This window comes from Panthera tigris, chromosome E2 (genome assembly GCF_018350195.1).
Source record: "Panthera tigris isolate Pti1 chromosome E2, P.tigris_Pti1_mat1.1, whole genome shotgun sequence".
Lineage (NCBI taxonomy): Eukaryota > Metazoa > Chordata > Mammalia > Carnivora > Felidae > Panthera > Panthera tigris.
The window spans coordinates 48,686,620-48,705,364 of NC_056674.1; the positions used below are offsets into that span (position 1 = coordinate 48,686,620).

General features: G+C 45.6%; 1 protein-coding gene across 2 annotated transcripts in view; it reads right to left on the minus strand.

Annotated features, from left to right (window-relative positions):
- Nucleotides 1-18,745, minus strand: part of LOC102967160 (pyruvate dehydrogenase phosphatase regulatory subunit, mitochondrial) — a 37,301-nt gene that overhangs the window by 9,059 nt on the left and 9,497 nt on the right. For both annotated transcript variants that reach the window (XM_042968425.1, XM_042968426.1), the window contains 13 exons: nucleotides 14,964-15,045; nucleotides 14,704-14,867; nucleotides 13,925-14,046; nucleotides 13,013-13,130; nucleotides 12,131-12,280; nucleotides 10,871-11,063; nucleotides 9,057-9,181; nucleotides 7,197-7,352; nucleotides 6,868-7,001; nucleotides 6,134-6,282; nucleotides 5,531-5,643; nucleotides 4,322-4,416; nucleotides 2,676-2,765 (listed from right to left, as the gene is read on the minus strand). In XM_042968425.1, the coding sequence (XP_042824359.1) occupies nucleotides 2,676-2,765; nucleotides 4,322-4,416; nucleotides 5,531-5,643; nucleotides 6,134-6,282; nucleotides 6,868-7,001; nucleotides 7,197-7,352; nucleotides 9,057-9,181; nucleotides 10,871-11,063; nucleotides 12,131-12,280; nucleotides 13,013-13,130; nucleotides 13,925-14,046; nucleotides 14,704-14,867; nucleotides 14,964-15,045 (1,691 nt within the window). The remainder of the gene's footprint in view (nucleotides 1-2,675; nucleotides 2,766-4,321; nucleotides 4,417-5,530; nucleotides 5,644-6,133; nucleotides 6,283-6,867; nucleotides 7,002-7,196; nucleotides 7,353-9,056; nucleotides 9,182-10,870; nucleotides 11,064-12,130; nucleotides 12,281-13,012; nucleotides 13,131-13,924; nucleotides 14,047-14,703; nucleotides 14,868-14,963; nucleotides 15,046-18,745) is intronic.

The window sequence follows — 18,745 nt, forward strand, 5'->3', positions numbered from 1 at the left end:
AAGACTGAACCCTGAAAATTCCAGGTACTCAACTAAAAAACAACTATAGTAAGATAAATTAGTAAAGAAATATAGACTAGAAAAAACAGCTTTCAAAAATCATAATCACTTAAAAGACAATGGAACAAAGACACCCTTCCCACTTACAACTAGCGACAACAAAATATTACTCAAGTAAACTTAAAAAATGTGTAACATCTATATAAGGAAAACTTCAAAATACCTCTGAAGGTCACCAAAATACTTGAGTAAAACTAAAAGGCATTCTTTGTAAGATTTAACATATTTCGTCAATTCTCCCTAATATATAAATGTAACATAATCCAAAAAATACCAGCAGCAGTATAATTATACTAGATAATTATAAAGTTTCCAAAGGGAAATAAGGAAACAGGAATTATTTTTTTCCAGAGTTTGCAAGCTATAAGGGACAATAAGCACTAGCAGGTATTAAAATATATAATAAAGACTCCATAATTAAAATAGCATAATCCTGGATCATGAACAGATAATCCAAGGGAACAGAATAAAGGTCCAGAAATAAACCTGAATGCATACAAGAATTTAGTATCTGGTAAGGGTACAATGTGAAAGCAATTGGTCATCCATGTGGAAACATGTGTGATCCATAGCTCATCAAGTACAGCAACAGACACTGCAAAAGGATGGGGCATTTAAATATTTAAAAAAAACACAGGGGCACCTGTGTGGCTTAGTGAACCCACTAAGTGTCCAACTTCGGCTCAGGTCATGATCTCACAGCTTATGAGTTTGAGCCCCTCATTGGGTTCTGTGCTGACATCTCAGAGCCTGGAGCCTGCTTTGGATTCTGTCTCCCTCTCTGTTCCTTCCCCGCTCGCACTCTTGTCTCTCTCTCTCAAAAGATTTAAAAAAATTAAAAAAAAAAAAAAACCACAAACCCATACTCAGCAACACCACTAACTGTAAAAGTAATGGAAGAAAACTGGGAAAATTTTATAAGCCTGGAGTGGAGAAGTCCCTTTTATATATCAAACTCTAGAAGGCACAAAAGACTGATCAACTCAATTACAATAAAAATAAAAAAATCTTCTGCAACATATGAAACATTTTCCTAATTTTTTAAAAAACCCTTCTACATGACAATAAATGAAAAGACAAATGACAAACTGGGAAAAAAACTTATAACTCTACAGCAAGGACTATCTGACTCAGACAATGCTCAGAAACTGGTAAACAGACCAATCATTCAATACAAAAATGTACAAAGGTATGACCGGAACATTCAGTTATGCAACATTTCTTAAACATTTACTATGTGCCAAATACTTCTCTAGGTGCTGGGGAAATAAAAGTTAAGACAGGCAAATATTCCTGCCTTCGGAGAACTGACACTTAAACAAGGATAACTTGCCGAACAAAATAAAACAGATTTTATCAGACAGTGGTAGGCACTACAGAGAAAAAGAAAGTGGCAAGGAGGAACGGGGGAACCAGGGGATGGGGCCTCATCCAGAAGATACCACTCAAATAAGACCTGAAGCAGGCGCAGATGCGAGAGCCTGCGGCGGGGAGACGAGCCAGGAGAGGGAGAGGAAATGCAAAGGCCCTGGGGAAGGAGCAGCAGCACATTCAGGGACCAGCAAGTAGCGGGACAGGTAGAGAAGGTAGGATCACATCAGAACAGGGTGGCGGACGGGCAGGCAGGAGTGTGCAGGTCCTAAAGAAGAGCTTTTCCTTGGAAATGCATTCCAAAAAGTTGCTTCATACTCTGGTTTCTCTTCAGATCGCATAAATCTTTCGCCTTTTACAAGAAGTTGCTTCATCCCACGTATAAAGAAAATTACAACTGCACTGACAATTCTCTGTCAGCCCAAAGTGTGAAAACCCCGTACTGGTACACGCACACACGTACAAGGAAAGAGATGCTCTTGTACACGGAACTGTTTATAACAGCAAAGGCCTACAACCGGAAACGCCTCTTAGTACCAGCCTAATGATTCAACGATCTGACAGAACACTATCCTGCTGTTAAAAAAAGAAACCGGGGGGGCGCCTGGGTGGCTCAGTCGGTTAAGCCTCCGACTTCGGCTCAGGTCATGATCTCACAGTTCGTGAGTTCGAGCCCCGCGTCGGGCTCTGTGCTGACAGCTCAGAGCCTGGAGCCTGTTTCAGATTCTGTGTCTCCCTCTCTCTCTCTGACCCTCCCCCATTCATGCTCTGTCTCTCTCTGTCTCAAAAGTAAATAAACGTTAAAAAAAAATTAAAAAAAAAAAGAAACCGGGAGTGCTTCCTCTTTAGGGACTGACAGGGCAGATCTATACCATCAATTGGTGAAGAGATAAAGATAAAGGACAGCAGTGTGCTTCCAACTATGTTTCTAAAACGGGACTAAGAATGTCTTTGAATTTGCTCGCATATGCACAAAAATCTCTGACATGACCTTCAAATACTAATAGTTGTATCACTGGTAGTGGTTGATAGGAACTGGTCAGGTGGCACTAAATACTTTCCATAGGTTTTAAACCACGTAAACGTATTTCCTATTCGAAACAGTAAGTAACTTAGTCCAAAATGTTAAAGTGCCCCTAATGCAGCCTGCCTCCGTTCCCGAGGCCCGGTCAGATCTGGCTCTCTAACCCCGCCAGTGCCCGGCAGGCGTGCGAAAGCCGGCCACCTTCCTCCGCAGGACTCACCTCTATGGGGATATAGAGCATGAATCCCGGCTCTCCCGTGTGAGTCATGCTCATCACCCTGATCCCATTTGCGTAGCCCACACTCATCTCCTGTGGAAGCAAAGGGAGGAGGTCAGCACGGAGAGTCTCCAGAGGAAGTGAGCGCTCAACATGTTTGTTAAAGGAACGAACTCCTGAGGTCAACCTCTTATCAGCTCCGCACCCTTTGACCCTACGGCAGAGCCACGCGCCTGAGAGAAATTCATCCCCAGAGTGGTCTGTTTCCGAGTACTGGGGTCACCAGAAACGGAGCACGGTCTTTACACTCTTCTCATGAAACATCACCATTTCAGGAGCACTAGCCAAGCTGCTGGTGGGAAGTGGAGGCGGAGTCTTTACAATCGTGAAACATTTCTTTTCGCAAAGTCCTCCTAAAGGTTTGTTTTAGGGGCGCCCGAGTGGCTCAGTCGGTTAAGCGTCTCTTAATTATGGCTCAAGTCATGATTTCAGGGTTCATGGGATTGAGCCCCAGTGCAGAGCTTGATTGGAATTCTCTCTCCCTCTCTTTCTGCCCCACCCCACTTGTGCACGGTCTCTAAAAATAAAGAAAGAACCTTAAAAAGATTTCAGTCAAGAGTGTCAAGAGCAACAAAGACCAGGCCCGTGTCTTCTCTGGGGCATCTGGCAGGCAAGTCCAGGGCACCTGCCCTACAAAAGAGGATGCCTGATGACCACAGAACATGGTTGCACCTGCTACCCTGGGGTCAGAGATGAGGCTTCTAATTCAAAATGTGTTTACGGCAGCTCAGTTACCTAACAGGCCTCTGACACAATCCCTGTTCCTACGATGGCAAGTGGTTAAGTCCCAGAAGGCACTGGAGCAAACTGTTCCCACAGGAAGCCCAACATAACTTGCTACCCTGTAGGCTCACATATGTGCATCATTCGTTCCAGAACCCAAGGCCATGCAGGGAAGGGTTGCTGATGGCTAACGGCGAGAGTGTTCTGTTGCTTTCACTCTGCCACGGAGAAAAAGGGACACTGTACAATGAGTACGTGGATCTCCGCTTCGGTTTGAACTTCAAAGAGCCTCCATCGGTCGGTAGCTGCCCCACAGCTGTTTTGCTACAGGTTGTCAAAACACTAGTCTGTCTGCACCTCTCTTATCAGTATTGTTACTACTTCTTTTACTCAGTTCCAAGATGCTACTGCTGCCAAATATAAGAAACTTATGTAAGTTGTTTAGGGCTTCACCTGAACATCTCTTACCTGGAGATGCTACACACACAGAAGTGACTCTGTGAATGGAAAAGGAGAAGCACTGCATGGAGAGAAGGAACCTGACCTTAACTGGCATTTTCGGCGTTAGTGTCCTAATCCTTTAATTTACACATTTAATCCACTGCTACAAAAAGCAGTAAATAGAAAAGACTGATATTCAGAGAAGTTAAATCCACTTCAAAGATATCCTAATGCTTATTAAATAAGGAGACCTAGAAAGGTGAAAAATAAAGGGACGAATTTATTGAGACATTTTATTTGCTCCATAAAAGCCCCAACACCCTCTCTCTGTGGACATTAACGCTGTAGTAAAACTGTGTAATTGCTATCCCTATAAAAGAAATATTCCCTGTCCATTTAAAAACTAGAACTTAATTAGCACCCACCTTGCAGAACAGACTTGGGAAGTGGTCTGGAGTCATAGGGGCATAGGACAACTCGGACAGCACATCCACAGCTCGAGGGCCAATCAGATTGAGGGCTAAACAGAAAAGAACAAGAGATGTCTGGCCAGTCCAGTCCCCGCTGAGCCAAAGGGAAAAGTCTGTTTGGGACTTGCTCTCTCACGGCCAGGCCTGGGTGATAAGCCCACGAAAGCGCCTCTCTGCCTAGGCAATCCCAGGATGGACACAGAGCGCCCCAAGTCTGGCAGACACCTCTCCTGACAGGCCCGGTAAATGCATGCACTGCTGACTGCTGGCCAGAGACAGCCTGGCCAGCGTGTTTCCTCTTCCCGGGGACACGGGGAAACATCCCAGAGCCGCCTTTGTGGTTAGACGGGGAATGTGAGACCGCGTCCTGGCCAGGGCGATAGGAGCCCACTTCCAGGGCCGGCCACAAACCTCCCACACGGTTCCCATCGCCTCCTTCCTCCCGCTGTTGCTATATGGTGAGAACGGCCCAATCCCCGATCAGCACCTGGAGGAGAGCGGCCCAACCTGCCCAGGTTCCGTCATGGCACAGCAGCCTGTGGAAATTATACCCCAAACACCCTCTTGGCCTAGGAAACAACTTCGGTTCAGTAAGATTGTGTAGTTTGCCAGTCTGGTAGGAAACAGTCAAACAGATCTGCTGCTGTGATGAACTGGCCACGAGGACATGTTGGGGGTGAGGGGCAGTGAAGTGGGGGATAGGCAAGCATTAAAGCTGGAATGAGGAGGTGAGGGAAGGGGCTGCTCCCTGACAAGACTGCTGAGGAAGAGGTAGATCATCAGGAAATTAAGTCCTCCTCAAAAATTATTCACTCACTTAAAAAAAAGTTAAGGAGAAATTTTGAAGAAAACAATATTTAGGTAGTAGATTTAAAAATGTATTTTTGAAGTAATTTTCATTCATCCAACCAATATTTGCACTCCTCCATCCTCGCTGGAGGGGGCACAGCGGGAAACAAGACAAACGGACTGAAGCACAACTCACCCCTCACTTGCAAAAATGCAGGGACATATCAGAGATCAGTGTTCTATGACCAGGGCGCCTCCAGCACGCTTCTCACTCTGACCCCCATTTCTGAATGTCAGCTATAAAGAAGGCAGATGGAGAAGACGTATCTGGACAGGCTGGCCTCTTGTCCAGCTGAGCCTGGAGGGCCGGCTTACCGGTGTATTTCCAGGTGACATCTTCCAGAAGCAGGTTGCTGTCTTCTGGCATGTGTTTCTTAAGCCAGGCCCAACAGTGGACCTGCTGGTCAGTTGGAGAAATCATGAAGAAACTGAAAGGGAGACCGGAAAGTAATGTAAGCCAGGCAGCAGAAAAAGCATCAGGAAGCAGTCAAGTTAACTCGTTTCAAAGCAGCCGATGAATGAGCAGAATACTGGCAAATGACCTCTTCGCCTTCAGAGGAGGCCAGGGGCACGTAATTCTAGGACATACCACATAAGCACCGAAGATCCCGGCTTCCTATTAGTGCCAAGATATACAGACCTACTGACACACCAGAACACTTTTTCCCAGTAGGGGGACTGTTATTTCCACCTCGATTTATACATAATCGGGTATGTTTCTTCCCCATTTTCCCCTGTGGCTTCTATTTGCACTGCATTGCTAAGGAACTGGCCAGGAGTTACCGAAATGTCTTTTCGTCCTCAGTATGGTCATGGTTTCCCGGACCGTGAGCCGGCGTTCTGCTCTGCGAGGACACCTCCAGGAGGCAGCGCACCGCAGGGGTGGGGGGTGGGGGGCAGGGCGGCAGCCAGCCTTACCTGCGCTTGCTGAGCCGTGCTATGCTACAGTCGTTTTCATACCCTCCACCCTCATTGAGCATGCCGGTGTGCACAATGTGGCCCACGGGTACATCGAGGTCATTGGAGAAGAGGTACTGAAGAATTTCCAATGCCTGGTCCCCGGTGGACTGGAGGGTGAGGGAAGAAAGCAGAGAGAGTGAGCACAAGAACAGCTGGTTGGTAACACAGTCTGCCGAGCAGTGTGACCCCCTGAGGCAATTCAATTAGCCAGTTCCCAACTGCAACTGAGAAGCTCCAAAGAAAGCTCGTTGTTTTTGTTTGTTTTCTTTTTACTGTTTACTTATTTTTGAGACACAGAGAAGACAGCATGAGTGGGGGAGGGGCAGAAAGAGAGGGAGACACAGAATCCGAAGCAGGTTCCAGGCTCTGAGCTGTCAGCACAGAGCCCAACGCGGGGCTCGAACTCACAGACCGCGAGATCATGACCTGAGCCAAGGTCGGACGCTTAACTGACTGAGCCACCCAGGCGCCCCAACTGGCTCTTGATTCTAATGGTTAAGGGGGCCTCTACAAGCAGATTAAAACCCAGAAACAAAGAGCTAAAACTTCAGAAAAATGTATTACAGTTTAGTAAAACACTAAAACATACCAGAGGTCTTACAAAATTGGTTTTGAAGTGGCAGATAAAAAAGGAGACATTCGACAATATTCAGAAATTTCTCATCTATTATTTGGGTTTCTCAAGCACTTACTGTTATTTCGAACTTTGTGAAAGAGGACATGTCAATGACACACACAGCTTCCTTACAGCACTTGACTTCAGACTCCACAATGTCAAACCAGTCTGGCTTATAGAAAGTCTTGCTCTGCTCCAATGCCAGGAGGTCTACAGACCGGCAAACAACAAAAGAAAAAGAGAAAAGGACATTTATATTGAGGACTCTCCCTGTGTGCATTAGTATAGTGTGACAGGTTTTTCTTTATTCCTCCAGGAACACATTCTAACTGTAATACATTTAAAAATGGGTTTTATTAGTTCTCAAGGCAACAAAAGAATAAACATGAGAACGGGCCTTCTTACCCTTGTCTGGTGGCACGAAGTACTTCGGCCTCTCAAATCCATGTTTTTCCATCCACCTGGCTCCTTGTGCGTCCAGCCGGTCATAGAGAGGAGATGTGCGTAACTGCCTCCCGGTCTGGAAGTCCCAACGGGGAACCTTCAGGTCATACAGCAGAGCTAGAACAGAAATAACAGTCTCTGCAAACCCAAACCACCGAGCCGAGAACACAGCATCTCTAGATTCGGGAGTCGCTCCTGTTCAAAAGAGCATGCTCTCCAGGCTAACGGGACCTAATGTGCAAACAGTCCCCAGTATAACAGGCAGGCTCCGGAAGAAAGAATGATGTTGCAAGAGCTGCCCTGATCCTTCCACAGAGTTACAGGGCCGTGAGTCAGGTTAACAACTCCAAGTCTCTGTCCTCAATGACTGTGTCAGGTTAGTAGGCAGAAACAATGGGAGAAAGGTCATGCTTGTAAACCTTGCTAAGTCCCACAGCAGAGACGAAGACTGTATCTGAGGAGCAGAGTGTGAAAACATGGCACTTGCTTCTTTACAGTGCCTGTGTTGCTGGGATCTCAGGACTGTTAGACACATTTCCTCTCTAACATTTAACCCGTTTCTGAGGTGAAAGGGAACATAGCATACCTTGATTTGGTGGCTGCACAGTACTGTCCCAGTCACATTATTCACATAACAAAGCTAGGGTCACAATTCATTTCTCCTAATGTCCAATCTGCAACAGCAGTAAGTAAAAATAGCCAGAAAGAGTGTGATCTCTAGTCCCTTCCAAAGAGAAGAGCTGACCTCAAACTTCCAAACAAGAGGTACATCAGAATGGGGAGGAGGCTGAGAAATTAAAGAGAAGGAAGCCACGCTGGTTGCCTTATCTTGCGACAATTTTTCAGTCTTCTCCGGTACTTTAGGTTCTATTCACCCTTTTCTCGTTTCCTGTCATGCCTCCCATTTCTATTACATGAGAATCAGAGAAGGCTACCCAGCGTGTCAGGTCATCACAGGGAAATTCGAGCTCCATTATGATTTGCACGGGTTCTAAAGTAACAAATGGCTGGGGAAATCGAGACTTCTGTCGAGTCAACATTTTAACCAAAATATTTGCCAAAAATAACCTTAGCGGCCACCCATACTGCTGCCGGGTTGTCTCCCACCAGTAGTTCTCTACGACAGGCTAAGAGTGAACACACAGGTGCTAAAGGTCGTTCAAAGGCCTCACCGTGAATGGGACCGCCTGCTATTAAACCAACAATTCATCGTCAAAGGATGGCAGTCACAGCATATGTAGAAACTCATGCTGGTATGGTAGAGTAACAAGTTAGAATGAAGCTGGAGAGAAGTAGGAATGAGGAGAACAGAAATGTATGTTTTGTATTTATATGAGAAGTAGTTTCCTACCTTGCTAGCATGTGACAGTTATGACAAAAATCACTCAGAGAAGCTTGAAGCTTTGAGAACAAGCCAAATCGATTTCTCTGCCTTGGAAAGCAAACTGTAATCTCAAAGATCAAGTGAGGAGAGAGAACATTCACCTGACATGGGCGCTTTCCAAGCAAAGTGGAAAGCAGACGATGCTAGGAATATACAAGAAGCTGCTGCGGGAAGTCTGATGGCAATTACCACCTGTAAGTCCTTTTCTTCTTTCCTGTTCCCAGAGGTAAATAAAGGACAACATACTAAAGAGAAGGTTATGTAAAGATCACATGGGGCCTAATGCCCCAACATGGGCCCCCTACCAGTCAAACTTGAGAGGCCAACTTGAAGCAATTCTTAAATAACTGAGGGAAAGATCTGCTCCTCTGAATGATCCAACAGCCCCCAAGGAAGACACCTTCGACTAGATGCAAATGGGATCAAGCTCTACTCACGCATGACTTCCATGACCCGGTGGCGCAGAAAGGTACGGCTGCTCTGGAGGGCTCCAAAACGTTTCAAGTCCAATTCCCAGATGCTTTCTGATGGATAACCATGCACCATCCATTCAGCGAGGTACCTGTTTAGATGGGGAAGTTGCTGGGCCTCAGATGGGATACTCTCCTAACTGTACTAGGAAACAAGAACCAACAGAATCAAACATCCTGTCTTGTCACAGACTGGTTGAGAAATTCTGGGCAATTTCCTTAATTTTTCTGAAGAAACAAACACGGATCCATCTACTGCTTTCAAATCTGCTATGACAATCTTAGTTCTAATGATAAGGTTCCCTAGAAAGTGTTTTAAGACATAAGTGACATCTATGAAAAACATACTCTATCCATACATCCAATGGGCTTTTTCTGGAAAACCTTCAGGAGGTTATACATCTATCTGATCATATCTCTACTTGTGGTAACTCCTCTTCCATGACTGTTTTCAGAACCATTCTACAAGTCACTCAAGAAAAGTGGCCTCAGTTGGTTAAGCTTCCGACTTCGACTCAGGTCATGACCACACAGTTCGTGAGTTCAAGCCCCGCATCGGGTTCTGTGCTGACAGCTTGCAGCCTAGAGCCTGCTTCGGATTCTGTGTCTCCCTCTCTCTCTACCCCTTGCCCACTCACACTCTGTCTCTCTCTCTCTCAAAAATAAACATTAAAAAAAATTTTTTTAATTAAAAAACAAAGTGGCCTCGGGGTGCCTGGGTGGCTCGGTTGGTAAAGTTTCTGACTCTCTTCAGTCGGTTCAGGTCATGATCTCATGGTTTGTGGTTTGAGCCACGTGTCGGGCTCCACACTAATAGTGCCGAACCTGCTTGGGATTCTCTCTCTCCCTGTCTCTCTGCCCCTCTCCCACCAGTCTCTCAGTAAAAAAAAAAAAAAAAAAAAAAAAAAAAGTTGCCTCATTGATAAAAAAAGTAACTTTTAATTGTGGCAAAATACAAAGAACATAAAATCAACCATCTCAGTCATTTCTAATTGTGAGGTTCAGTGGCATTAAGTACACTGACACTGCCGTGTAACCATCACAACCATCCACCCCCAGAACTCTTCATCTTCCCAAACTGAAACTCCATCCACCTGAGAAGCAGTCCCTCTCCATTCCCGTCCACAGCCTTGGCAACCACTGTGATACTGTCTGTCTTCATGAACGGTACTGCACACAGTATTCGTCCTTTCTGACTGGCTTGTTTAATCGGTATGTGATTTTTTTATTACATATACACATACATGTTTATTTGTTTATTTTGAGAGAGAACAGAGAGAAAGGGAGAAAGAATCCTAAGCAGGCTCCACACTGTCAGTGCAGAGCCCAATGTGGGGCTTGAACTCACGAACCTTGAGATCATGACCTGAGCCAAAGTCAAGAGTCGGCAGCTCAAGCAACCGAGCCACAGAGGTGCCCCATAATCAATATGTAACTTTTAAAGAAAAGTTGTACTACTCAACATGATCGTCTGTGTCACTCACCATACTTACTGTTTACAAACTCAAATGCACACTCAAAGGATCAAAACAGCTGAAAAGTACATCCCACAGGCTCCGTGACTAATTCCAAAAAGAGTTACTGAAACCCTGTGCACAGTGACACTGCTAGAATATCCCACAGTGATTACTGTGAAGGGGACAACTCTCAAATGAGGTGTATCTCCTCCTTACTATCAACACACCGGATTATATACACACACTACACACCATATTGGTAACAAGCAACTCTAGGAAGCACAGCAGAGCCCAGCAAGCAGAGTCTAATCAAGAGAGACTTACCTTCCAGCCCCTCCTCCAAAAGACAGGCCAGCAGAGTTCATTCCCACCAGGACGTAGTAGCCCTGCACTGCCGGAGACTCGCCCATGATGCACCTCATGTCTGGGGTGAAGGTCTCAGGGCAGTTGACCAACTTCATGATCTCCAGAGTCTCCAGTTCTGGCATCCGACGCAGGAGGGAACTCAGCAGGGGCTCTGAGCCATAAAAACAAACCCAAATAGAGTCCTCAGCTTTAGGGAATTCAAAGACTTCAGACTCCTACTCCCTTCCCTCTCCTTTCAGAAAATCACTTGAAAGGGGTTTTCTCAGAAGAGCCAAATGGGCCCTAGATCAGAAAGTAGAAACCCTGGTGTAATTAATGGACACACCTACAAAGCGCATGGCATAAAGACTAAGAAAAAGGACACTTCTTTGCAAAGGCCAGGAGCTGTGGAAGGGCACACGATACATGTGACTACAGATAAGATCTCCAAGGGATTACTGTTTGTGGAAAGCTCTTCAGTGACACTCGAGGAGACATAGGATAAAGGCAAGGATTTCCACAGTTGGAAAAGCTGCAGAAGACAGGACCTTGGCCTGTTTGAAAATAAGTCCATCGTATGGGACAGTGGTAAGAGATGAAACCAGACTAAAGCTGGCTGGTGGGTACATGGAAGGTTCTGTATACTATTGTCTCCACTTCTGACAGTCTAAAATCCCTCAGAATAAAAAGTTTATTTTTTAAAAGGTCCACCAAGGGTTGGGAGGCAAACTCTTCATTATAGACAGTTTCTTATCTTTTGAATTTGGAAACATGGGCCTTTATTCACTAGCCAGTAAATAAAATTATCACAAAACTGAGTAGAACATAAATATCGAATCACTGTGAGGCACACGTGAAACTAGTACAGTACTGTCTGTCAGTTCTTCAATAAAAGCAAAAACCGAGTAAAAGACTGTATTAACAAAACAATTCTGCTTTCTGAAAACGTCTTCAGTCTTACACGCAGTCCTACACAAAAGGTTTCCTCCTAGCCTAGAATTTCAGCAATGATTTTAGTTAAGTAATAAGCCTGGGGTCCCCTAACCAAGATTTTCATCCCCCGAATCCAGTACCCAGTGACCGCAGCCTTAGACCAGGCAGACCCTGTGGACTGCTTTCTGTAAGCACCTCATGGGGCTGTTACAAAGATCAAAGAAGAATCTCTTCTTGAAAATGCTTTCAAAAAGACAGCATCTTACACAAACACAGGGCATTATAGTTATCCTGTAGCTCACACACCAAAGTGATCCCAGTCTTCCTGCAGATTCTGAATTTCCAGCTGGTTCTTGCCTTCAGTAAATATTGGCTTCGGGTTCTTCTCAAAGCCCCCAGACAAGATGCCACCCTGCCAGTTCCGGATATAAATTCTTCCATCAGCATCCACAACAGCTGAGGAAGAGAAATGACAGGGGAGTGGGGGGTGGGGTGGGTAGAAGGGAAAAGCAAGGTTTAGAGGCAAGCCAGCTTTCTAAAGGGACACAAAAAAGCAGAACAAAAACGCCTACTGGCTCTGTTAGTGAAGAGCATCCAGTGAACACAGAGCTTTCAAGGTGATGGGGGAGGATCCTCCCTCTCAGATTACAGTGGAGACTATTTCTCTATCCCTGACCTGCTTAGTTCTCTAGAAGCTCTGTCCAGTCCTCACAACCAGACTATGGAACTGCTGTAGTGACCGTGAAAGCCTAGCAGAAAGGGGGTACGGCGAGCTCATTCTAGGGGTTGAGACCTGCCACGTGACGTCAAGCCCTCTCCTGTGGTGCTTGGGGTCCCTGAGCAACCTGACTCTGTAGCTTACCTATAAGCTCTCTACAACGTATGCCATTCAAGTCAAAAACTCCAGGTTATATTCGAAATATTCTCAATTTGGACCTCTGTTTGGGACTGCAATTAGCTTACAAAACTAACAAACCAAAACACGGCTTCAGTGGAATGCCCATTTTATCCATCCTTTCGTAAGGAGTTCTTACGGGAAAGTCAGGATTGGGTCCGCCTCCCTGTTAACATGCTTCAGAAAAGACAAGGCTCTCTCAAGCAGAGTCTGTCCTTAGCACAAAGTCTTCCTTTTCAGAGGACAGAACAGTGGCAAGGAAATGAGATTAAAGACAAAGCGTAAGTCCTCACTTGGTGTGTTGCTCTGCAGAGGGGTCTCCAAGGGGCGAGTCAGAAGGTAGAAGTGTTCGCAGGCATGTAACGGGATACTAACCGGCTCCTCGTTGGACAGACCCAGCTCGTATGCCCACTACAAACGGACGGATTGATTTGTGGGTGGGAAGAGGAACAGAAAGACAAATGAGCAAGTTCAGCCGCTTGAAAAGAGTTTAATTTCAAGTGGCCTATGTGTGCTCTTGTCCCAATGTCTGGGGCGGGAAGCCACACCGCAGCCTGCTTTATTTAGCTCAGTTCCATGGCGGGGAGCAACACCATGCTTGTTAAACCATAACCATTATTCTTATACCAAAGAACGACAGACTTAGGAGCTCGTGGGGGGCAAGTGAGGCCCTTCGAACAAAACGCCTGATCTCGACTACAAACCCCAAATACCATCATATGTGATCTTCATGAGGCAAAAAGTACCCGTAGGTCACCTGAAGATTGTCGAGTGGAAGGCAAGGCACCAATATGCCTTAAAAGTAGAAGCAGCTGAGTGCTCTGAACTGAATCCAGGCTCCTGACACAAAAGATAGCCTAATACTTATGTGCTAGGTTGTAGAATAAAATGAAATGCCACAGGAAGACCCAACAACGAGGATGTGTCAATGCCCAACCGTTTTTGTGGCCTTCCTGGCCAGGAGAGCACGCATTAACCCAGGGTGGAGGAAGGAAAAGGTCACAACGGTGCTTTTCCTTGAGGACTAGCTACAGGCTTCTGATGGAGTGCACAAGAATTCTGAGGTTTCTAGTCCAAACAAGGAATAGGTGGTCCCTGACACCTGCTTAGTCCGTCACAGTATTAACCTTACGTCTTCACGCCCCAAATCCCGGCAGTGACTGTTGTTACATTAGATCAGTGACCCAGTGTTGTTGCTAACCTACCTGACCAGCACAGTTGACAAAATACTGGCACTCAATCTGTCCTTTATCGGTCTCCACACCGGTTACTTGGCCTTTTTTGACCATTACATGAAGCACGCTTGTACGGTCATAGATCTGCACACCTGTTCCAAGGTAAAGAAAGAGGCAGTGCATCCATCTTCGGATGGCCCAGAATTAAGGCAGAAGCAGATTCTAAACCCATGAGAAATGATGAAAAAGCCAGGTCAATGCTTTAATTTAAAAACACAAAAACTTCCAGGAACCACATCCTGGGCAGTGTCCATGGGCCTCTTTCGTGACTGAAAACAGCAGGTTACTTTAATACACAATTCAATTCTAGGAACCATAAAAGGGGGAGGGGAGAAGAAGGTTAAATAGGGCGTCTTAAATCCAAATCCACCCACACCATGAATCAGTTCATCCAAAGTGCAGAACACCATGGACGCTACTTAGTCGTCCCCTCATTCATTCCAAACCCAGGACATGACCAGCTTTCGGACTCAGTTCCCACCAGGTCTTCTGCCCTTGGAGCTTCTCACGTTCTGTGGGGGGGAATTCCCCTAAGTTTGAACTTATGGTCATTACTAAAAAGCAGTTCCTTAGAACTTTAATAAGAAAAATGTGTCCGTGAGGAAAAACACTTATTAACTTAAGAGAGGATATTCAAACAAACATTCTAAGAGCCAGTGTTCAAATATGGAAGCCGAGTTGGGGTCACTGCCGATTGGGAGACACCTTCTTACATGACCGCTTTCCTCCTCACCCAGAAACATGCTTACCATTTTGGGAGGCAGCACTTGCCAGGGCAAGAGCCACATCAGCAGAGGACACCACCGCATCCTCGGGAACATGCATGGCCCCCACCAGGTCGTGCACGTTTAGGAGAGGGTGAAGTTCGGCCACTTTCTTGGGGGAGATGATCTCAGAAGGGATGCCTATGACACTGCCACAGAACACAAGGGGACAATGACATGCATGGCCCTCTGGCAGAGGTCAGTCTGACAGGAGTGTCAGGACAGGCTTCTAGTCTCATACATACTTCAGCCTGGAGTTGATACGCTTCAGGGAGATGAGCCGGTCCTGAGTTTGGGCCAGAAAGATGGAGCCTGTCCTTATGTAACCTGGAAGGAAAACCAGCCCAGACTGAGCAGACCAGGCCAGCTACAGGGATCAGGTGGGCGAGCCCACTAGGTAACAGGTTAGAAGACACGTGAGCGGTCCTGGCATAGCCCCATCCAAACATACTCAGCTGGGGTTTGGGGCGGAGTGAGTAGGATTTTAATGTACATCTTAAATAATCACTCTATTTTTTTAAATGTTTGTTTATTTTTGAGAGAGAGAGACAGAGCATGAGTGGGGGAGGGACAAAGAAAGAGGGAGACAGAATCTGAAGCAGGCTCCAGGCTCTGAGCTGTCAGCACAGAGCCAGAGGTGGTGCTCGAACTCATAAACCGTGAGATCATGACCTAAGCCAATGTTGGATGCTTAACTGACTGAGCCACGCAGGTGCCCCTTTAAATAATCACTCTTAAAGTCAAAATGAGAGATAACTGTTGCTACAAAGCCTTTGGGAGGGGAATGTACCCCCAGAACCCACCTCTTTCTTTGGTCTTTTTAGGCTTTCTCCTCATGGTTTAGGTGGGAGTATGGCCCTAAATGCAGGCCACTCACGACATGGGCACCCAGGAGCTAGACCCACCCTTTCCTTCCCCAGCATGGCCAATGGGAACGTGGCCAAAGTTCAGCCAATCAGACCCCCTGGGATACTGGGTCTGGAGCAAGTGGGTGAATGGCTGGAGGCCAGTCATCTCGGAAGCAGCAGCGTCCTGGCCAGACCGGCCCTGTTTCAGTTGAGGGGCTACCTGTTGTGGGTTCCCCACGGCCTGGCCTCCACGTTGCCTGCTCCAGCCGGCAGCCTCCTGCCAACTCACTGACTCCGAGGGCCTTCCAACAAACTCCTTTTGCCCACGCTGGCCAGAGTTGATTCCTGCTCTTTGCAGTCAACATATATGACACACCCGTGATCATGCTTTGGTCAGTGACGACCCCCCTAATGTGCAATGACTCTCAGTTCTAACAATGAAAAAACTGAATCAGCTACCATTTTGGTTTTTTTTTAAATTTTTTAAATGTTTATTTATTGTTGACAGAAAGAGACAGACAGCATGAGCAGGGGAGGGGCAGAAAGAGACAGAGACACAGAATCCAAGTAGGCTGTAGGCTCTGAGCTGTCAGCACAGAGCCCAATGTAGGGCTCGAACCCACTGTGAGATCTCACAAACTGTGAGATCATTACCTGAGCCCAAGTTGGATGCTTAACTGACTGAGCCACCTTAAAAAGGCAGTACAAGAAGATCATTTAAACATTTTCCTCATCTCTTTTGAAACCATCAGATAAATATGTCCTTCCCTGACATGACAAGAATGTCTATCTAAGTTTGGAGAACTGAAATTTCAGAGAATGGCTTTTAAAAACTATAGCTAGGGGAGCCTCAGTGGCTCAATCAGTTAAGCATCCGACTTTGGCTCAGGTCATGAGCAGAGCCTGCTTCGGATCCTCTGTCCCCCTCACCTACCCACCCCCCTCCCCACCCTGCTCACACTTTGTCTTTCAAAAATAAACATTAAAAAAAATTTTTTTTAATAAAAAATAAAAACTGTAGCTACACCAGACCAGTGCAGTGATCCTGGCCAGTAATTCACTGGCTCATCACACTCTGAATCTCACTGCAAAGGGTTCAGCAGTCACTTCCTACTTTCTACCAAAGATCCCACATGGGAGGAGAGTGTCACTGTATACAAAGCTACACAACACATCGCATTTCACACACGATGTCAAATTGTGCTCTTCCCAACAGAACCACCTGTGATAACAACATATCACCTGTTAACAAGATTAATGGTCTGTTGTTTTCCCACAGAGGACTTTTAAAGTTTGGTCTAGAGCTTTCTGACACAAAATTTCCTGTTACAGGTGTGAAGCCATAAAATAGAACTCTTACATTCAATAAGAACAAAGTACACATCTAATATTAAAAGACGAGTTAGAAAAGAAATATAAATAGCCAATAAACCCACAAAATAATGTTTAAAAGAAAGAGACGCAAATTAGGATCTGATAACTTCTTCCATCTCTCAGATTAGCAAAAAGAATAATACCCAATGTTGGGCGCCTAGCTGGCTCAGCAGGTAGAGCCGGCAACTCTTGATCTCAGGGTCATGAGTTGGAGCCCCATGTTAGGCACAGAGATTACTTAAGAAAAAAATAATATAAAAAGTAATACCCAGCGTTGAAAGACTAAAAAGATATAACTGCTCTCAAACACTTATGGTGAGAGGGTGGCCCTTTCAGAGGCTGATCTGGCAATACCTAGCAGAGTTTAAAATACACACACTCTTTGCTCAAATTATCCACCTTTTAGAAATCTATCCATTAGAAATAACAAGAGAAAACAAAGATATACTGACAAGAATCTTTACTGCATCATTATTTAGAACAAAAAAAAAAAAAAAAAAGAGGAAACTATGGGGTGCCTGCGTGTCTCAGTCGGTAAGTGTCTGACTTCGGCTCAGGTCATGATCTTGCGGTTCGTGGGTTCGACCCCTGCATTGGGCTCTGTGCTGATAGCTCAGAGCCTGGAGTCTGCTTTGGATTCTGTACCCCCCCCTCCTTTCTGCTCCTTCCCCACTCATGCTCTATTTCTATCTCAAAAATAAACATTAAAAAAATGAGTAAAAAAAGAAGATGAAACTGTAAATGTCAGGTAAGGGGAAAATGGATAAACAAACCAACACATACTATGGCACATTCCTCTGCAGGTATAAACAAACACGACGAGTTATTTATATGAGCTGATTTGAAGAGCACTTAATAAAACACATTCATTTAACTATTATTTTTTTTAACGTTTTTATTTATTTATTTTTTTTTTTGAGACAGAGACAGAGCATGAACGGGGGAGGGTCAGAGAGAGAAGGAGACACAGAATCTGAAACAGGCTCCTGGCTCTGAGCAGTCAGCACAGAGCCCGATGCGGGGCTCGAACTCACAGACCGCAAGATCGTGACCTGAGCCGAAGTCAGACGCTTAACCGACTGAGCCACCCAGGCGCCCCTCATCTAACTATTATTAAGAATGTTTCTGGGGGCGCCGGGGTGGCTCAATCAGTTAAGCTCTGACTTTGGCTCAGGTCATGATCTCACGGTTCGTGAGTTCACAACCCGTGTCGGGCTCTGTGCTGACAGCTCAGAGCCCGGAGCCGGCTTTGGATTCTGTGTCTCCCTCTCTCTGCCCGCCCCCCCCCCCACCCCCGCTTATACTCTGTCTCTCAAAAATTAATAAATGTTTAAAAATATATTTAAAAGTATTTCTGTATTTGAGGAACAAGAAAGTAACACAGAGTGGAGAAATAATCCCCAATAAAAAGATGGGACAAAGAGCCTATGATAAACTCTTAAATAAACAGCACCGACAAAGGTAAAGCAAAATTTGGAGAAAAAAGATCCGCGTGGGCTACATGGTCTGGAACAGGCACTGCATGAAGTACTGATGTGTCACAATATTTAAGTAGGGAACATACCCCTCACGTAAATGAACTATTTTCAGAAGATTAGCATGTAGTATCCTAATCGTGAAGTCCAGGTTGTACACAGGTCACTTGTCTTCATTTAATGTCTCAAAACCAGCCCACTGACTGGCAGCGATCCAAGCAGCACACACCTGCGCGTTCTGCCGGGTAACAGAATTTTCCATCAGGGTACCCCAAGTCACCTTTCACTGCACCACCGCTAAACTGCACTGGGGGTGACGGACTGACTGAT